We start from the raw sequence: 6002 nt of genomic DNA on the forward strand, positions 1-6002 counted from the left end.
CAAGCTCGGCGAATAGATCAACAACCAAACAGCGCACCCGAGCTACCTACATTCCACAACATTGCTAATATTGAAAGTGTTCCCCCCGAAGAATCGCAAGGTTCAAACACTATACAGCAGGATAATAACAGATCAGTATGTTAGGTATAGGTGAATGCCCTCCCTCCTGGAATTCCCGACAATGTATGTCTTCTGACGTTCATCGTATAACATAGAATTTCGCATTCTAAAAACCGTCACCTTAGAAGCTCCCCAGAGGAGGAGAGTTTTTCCAACAGAAGAAACTTCAGCTCAGCGGTACTGTACTCTGGTGCCGACGGAAAGATCAGTGTACAAGTCATTGAAAGTTAGGTCTGGTATCTTCGTCTCATCCAGCTTGCTAGGCAAAACCAAATGAACTGAAGTTTACTCATCCAAGATAAGCCAAAAAAAGTGGGAGGTGAACCACAGCTTAGCTCATTTGTTTAGGCTGTGCTACAAAAGTAGAGTGGTTCAACCTAGGACTCCACCACGGAGTAGCTTTTTAACTCGGCTACACCAAAAGTATGCCCGAAATAAGCGGTATGCAAAAACAAAAGAGTTTTGATAAAGAAGAAGAAGTTTTGATAAAGAGCTCTGCTAAAGAATATCAGGCATGGTACACGAATAAAACTGAAGGTCTCAGGAAACAGCAGAATGAAAACATGATGGTCGAATCGGAGATAGTTTATTTAAAAGGGCCCGCTTCCCAAGAAACAAGAAGAGCAGCTCCTCCACCAGTTTGATAAATTTGGAAACTTGAAGACCCAGCATCTCTCCTGGCTCACAATATATTCCTGAAAATATAATAATATATCATTTGGTAGCTTTTCCCCGCCCTTTTAAGGTCGCACACAACCAAGTTGATGCTGAGTAAAACAAAATCTTCATATTTATTGGCTTCCTTTGAGATATTGTTCCTCGAATGATGAGAACTTGAACGCTCCAGAATGGGGTTCTCTGATCCGACAAGCGGTAAGGACTGGTTAGCTCATACCGAAAATAAAGTTGTGGCGACAAAGTGATCGCCAATTGGGCATGACAACATTTATAGTGGATCATCACATCACAAAACACGCCATCAATTAGCTGTTGTCAATCCTTCTTTGGCATAGCTACGAAGACCTCCCCTGGGAAGTACAGACAAACTGGGGGTTGCATTTTTAGTCCGCACGTCCCTAGAAGACCCCTTCGAGAAGTTGCCCGTTCCTGAGGACCACCAATTGATATGCAGAATCAGAGGAAGGATGAGTTTCAGAACTCATTCAGGGCTCTAAGGTACATGGTTCATTTTGAAAAAGTACCGTAGCTTTGTAAAACTAATTTATTGATTGCGGGATCGTTTTAGAATAACTATGTCTACTTCTGGTCCATCATAGACCCGATAACCTCAAGTGTTCTGAAACTTACTAGGCCATATTCATAATCCTACCAAAATTGAACAGACTGGTGTGCACTCATCACCTCAGCAACTTATTATCCCCTACTTTTTCTTGAAGATAACAACTTTTTATTCCTTCTGACCAGCTTATAAACCAGAACCATCCAAAAATTGGTTGTCAAATTTTAGGCAATCGCACAGTTTGTGTACGTAAACAGCCAGATTGGCGTTAAGGTCATATGAATTAAAGCCAGGTGCCTCAATTACGATCACTCTGGTAAGGCACGAAAACCCACCCATTGTTTTGATGAATCCACGCACACGAGGAGAGTAACAGCAGTTACCCATTCGAGGATTAAATTTGTGTTAACGGGCTATTTAGTTGAAATATGACCGAAACTCTCGGTTATACTGCGCTTCAACAAAAGTCGCCTTATTTTGCAAATTAAACGATATTCATTATATCGAAGCCATCTCTCTTACTTGGCACAACTTATAAGGTTTCTGGACAGACTTGGTCGTTCATAATTGGTCCTACCATTTTTGAAACTTATCAAATGCGCTTAATCCGAGAAATTCCGCCAGTTTTACATATGCTAGGACACCACATTATATGCAGTTGGTGATTAGCATCTATTTACAAATTACAAACGGAAGACTCACCTGAAATTCAACTGGATCCTCTATTTCTTTGGGTGCAGTCAATAGTATGCTGTCCAGGATTTTTGTTGACCTTGCGAGTAGTAACATGGGATGGCAGATCGTTACATTCCTTTAAAGAAGGTGGTATCTGAAGACCGGTCAAATGTAAGTGTTATCTGCCGGTGTGAGGTAGAAAATATGTCAAAATGTGAATTCATTTCGTGGACAAACGGGTTCTCAGGTATCCATAATTAACTTTGTTCCCTCTCCTCGACTGGTTTTCGGACAATTCAATCATGGTCTTTCATTCCAGTTTTAATAACAAAGTGGCAGAATGCAGTCAGGATGCTGCAGGGTCAATCAGTGTTGGCAATAAAAGAAATTGCACTGGAATTGTTTTATATGTTTATGAGCTTGACTGGGTGGCTAATGCGACCGACCATCGAGCCATTTCGATCGAGCTATTCCGTCAGTCAAACACAGGACGCTCTCCCACAATCCGGCAAACTGCAGGCACATCGGAACATTGTGTTGTATCAGTGTTGAGTTGGGCAAAGTGTTTGAGAGCAAAATGTTGGTTCCTGTTAATTGTATCCACGCAGCAACATCTGTTGCGTGTTAGCATAAGATGAGGCTGTTTTATGTCGACGGCTAGAAAGGAAAATCACTACTCTCATTCTTCACATCTTGAAGAGAACGCTTTCCAGCAGTCTTTTTCCACACGTTCGAATCACAAATATATCAGCAAAGACAATGACTGTACATGGAAACCAACTTGTGTTTAGCACCAACACACCAAACGCATACATCTGCTAACATTTTAATTTTCCGTTCACAGTTTCTTCGTTCTCAATGAATACGAAGTTTCTCACTAACAAATCAAGACGACCAAGGACGGCCTTCACCAGCCAACAGCTTTTGGAGTTGGAGCAACAATTCGTGTGTAACAAATATCTATCCAGACCGAAACGATTCGAAGTGGCGACGTCACTTGGACTAACTGAAACGCAGGTGTGCAATGAAAACCCGTTTTTCCGTTTTTCTAATATCCCGCTTTGTTGCACTTGAAGCTTTAGTATACTGCATACTGCGTTTAGTGCACAAGCCGCGAGATATGATCGTATGCTATTTGGATAAATTCCATATCCAGCTGGCTTCTTCAGTGTTTCGAAAAGAGCGTTTGGGAATTTCTCTCATTCCGCGCTAAGTGTGACCGCTGGTTGAGTTTCGTTTCTACCCATGCACATAGTCAATAGGACCAGCGATAGATTTTATAGAAAAGCTCACAAATTAGCTGCACTTCCAGTACTCTTGGCTGGGTTATCACTGAAATTAACCTTGGACATCGGATCGATTATGCCCTCATTGAAAATCAATTTGGGAAGATTTAGTCAAACAGCCATGACATAGAAACCGGAATAAGACTGGTCTGTCTTGATTGTTTGTCGTCACTTCGCAGTAGCACACTGTACAGGACAGTTTGAGCCACGGCTCACGAGCATGTTCGCCCCGTTTATTTTTGCATCCTTTGTGGTTTGTTGTGACGTGTTATATTCTTCGCACTTACAAAACACTCCATATTTGTCGTGCTTCTCAGAAGGTTTACCTCTGCCTAGGAAACAGGCTAGTATCCGAAGCAAGCGTTTTCTTTTAGAAGCAGTCCCATGTCCGAAAGCAACAGCCATTCACTCGAATCAGGGTTACAATATTTAGTAAAAAGGAATCCATCAGAGTTAAAAAGAGGACAGTCCAAGAGTGGCTCACATTAGACTGATAGTATATCTATTTCAACCTCCCGCATCATAATGTACAACTCACAATAATTTCAAAAACCATTTCCTTCACTGGTAGACTGCCCCTGTCTACTTCTCTTTTGAAGTGTTCTTATACTTGGCTAATAATAAGTGGTACCCAGTGTGACCACAGTTGTAACCACCCAAAACAAATGACCATTCCTCCACTAGGCCAGGAAGTCTTAAAATCCGCTGGCGAACAGCGAATGAAAGTGAATATCAGTACTTCGAAAGGCACACTGCTATCTCTTATTTCGGTCATTTTATAGAGTTTGCGGTAACTTGCTTGGTCAACACAATGGCCTGAAGCCACTAACACCTGTTTATAGCGTTCAGTCGACATGTACTCGTATAGCTCTAGCAATGAAAATTGTTTTTGCTACCTGCTTATTCAGACAAGCGACCTACTCTTCAGAGTATCTCTTGTCTACTTACTTGCCTCGACAGGATAGTCAGAACGATTATTCACCACCTCGGATACTCACTGTTGACCTGGTCCTTTTCTGCTTGCACTTCGAGTGTTCCATGCATGTAACTATTCAGGGGTGTGTTTTAGTTGGTTAACTTTTGGTCCATCATGGGTGAGGTGAGGGTGTTTCTGCAGAAAAGCTACGTCCTCATTCAAAGCCATTTCGTATGTAGTATATTCTTTTGGTAGGTTTCAGCAAGGTACCTACAAAGTTTATCTCTTGAGCACATAAATTGTCTTTGCAAACATACCGCCCATAGTATGTGCAAAACGTGAAACGTGGGTGTTAATGCCACTATATTATTGTAACTGTTTGCAGAACTTCATCATGCTTATCGCGCATCCCCATTTGTCTACTTCCCAGGTGAAAATCTGGTTTCAAAACCGTCGCATGAAGTGGAAGCGGTCTCAGCGCTCTGGCAGAAGCACACCTCAGTCTCCCACTCTAAAGAATGCTGATTCCGGTTCGCGAGAAACTGAATTCTCAAAAATTGATGTAGTGGAACCACAGACCAAAGATAAATTCACATCTTGACTTGCTTATCCGAAACAGTTGAGTATCGTATGTATTGGCGGCAGTATATTGCAAAGAAAACTAACTACTAACAGAATGACAGTACCATATATCTTCGTTATTATGACCTGGGGTATCACCGAAGGGAAATGGGTGGTTGATCCAAGTGAATCGACGGGTTTTCTATTCCCACAATGCTATTTTGGTAGCTATGATTTAGAGCAATTCAAATATAAAAGAACTGAGGGTAATGTGATGGAGCAGGAAGGAAAACCACAAGCGCTTTTGCGAGGCCCTATGCCTCATTCCACAGTATTAATGACCGAATGAATGAACAAACCTGTCCGATTTTAATTCTTCCATCTGCTGCAAAACCTGTCAGCCGTTGCGTTAAAGAAGCTCTAGGACGGCCGGCAGACTTTATGAATCAGTGGTCGCCTTCTCACTGGATAATTTCTTGATTTCACGAGTTCCACAGCGGCTCCAGTTAACAACCTTTACGAATGCTAATTCTAGTGATTTTTTTCTCATTTGTATTTTCCAGTGACAGTTCTGTTTTCCAAAACGGAAAATCTCACTACGAACTGCGTTTGTGTTGCTGTCTATTCGTAGCACTCTGTCATCAACACAAATAATCTACCTGGACTAATCTACTTCCATATCGGTAGTTTTGAATGACGGATGATGCTTTGAATTTTGCGTATTCTGGGACTATCGTTGCACCCAGAATGCATGGTAAGATGGGTCGAGTGCCCGTGTAGCTATCCGAGTCGTCATTTAGTGTGGATCCCACCTGACCGTGTGCTCAAAATCCAGTTGCTCGTGTGCTACGCACCAGCTAAAAAGTATCTTCGATTTACGGTTTCTTGAGCACACCAGTCGGTCGAATCAAACCAGGTCACTGTGTGCTTTTTCTTGGTGTCATCTACGTACATCTCCTCCCTTTATTTTAACAGTATGTCACAAAGTAATATCGATCATGATGGTCGTATTTCTTGATTTTCCCGGCATTGGTGCGAAACGAGCTTTTAGGGAAATAAGTCAATGGATGTGGAGTCATCTTACACTGCGCGGCCAATCACAATTAACAAATATTCGAACTTATAGCCTAGTGTTCACTTTGTAGTGCTAAAGTACATGGCAACTGTGACAAGGAGAGCTGCCATTGGGTGATGTTCAAATGAG

The 6002-nt window shown here is 42.0% G+C and overlaps 1 protein-coding gene across 1 annotated transcript; it reads left to right on the forward strand.

The window, feature by feature from the left end:
• Positions 1-2893: 2893 nt before the first annotated feature.
• On the forward strand, positions 2894-4838 carry T265_08787 (hypothetical protein; the record flags this gene model as incomplete). Its single annotated transcript, XM_009174687.1, has 2 exons — positions 2894-3052; positions 4668-4838. 2 exons carry the CDS (start codon positions 2894-2896, stop codon positions 4836-4838), a joined length of 330 nt encoding a protein of 109 aa, XP_009172951.1.
• Positions 4839-6002: the final 1164 nt, after the last annotated feature.

Source organism: Opisthorchis viverrini (assembly GCF_000715545.1).
Source record: "Opisthorchis viverrini unplaced genomic scaffold opera_v5_241, whole genome shotgun sequence".
In the NCBI taxonomy this organism is placed as follows: Eukaryota; Metazoa; Platyhelminthes; class Trematoda; order Opisthorchiida; family Opisthorchiidae; genus Opisthorchis; species Opisthorchis viverrini.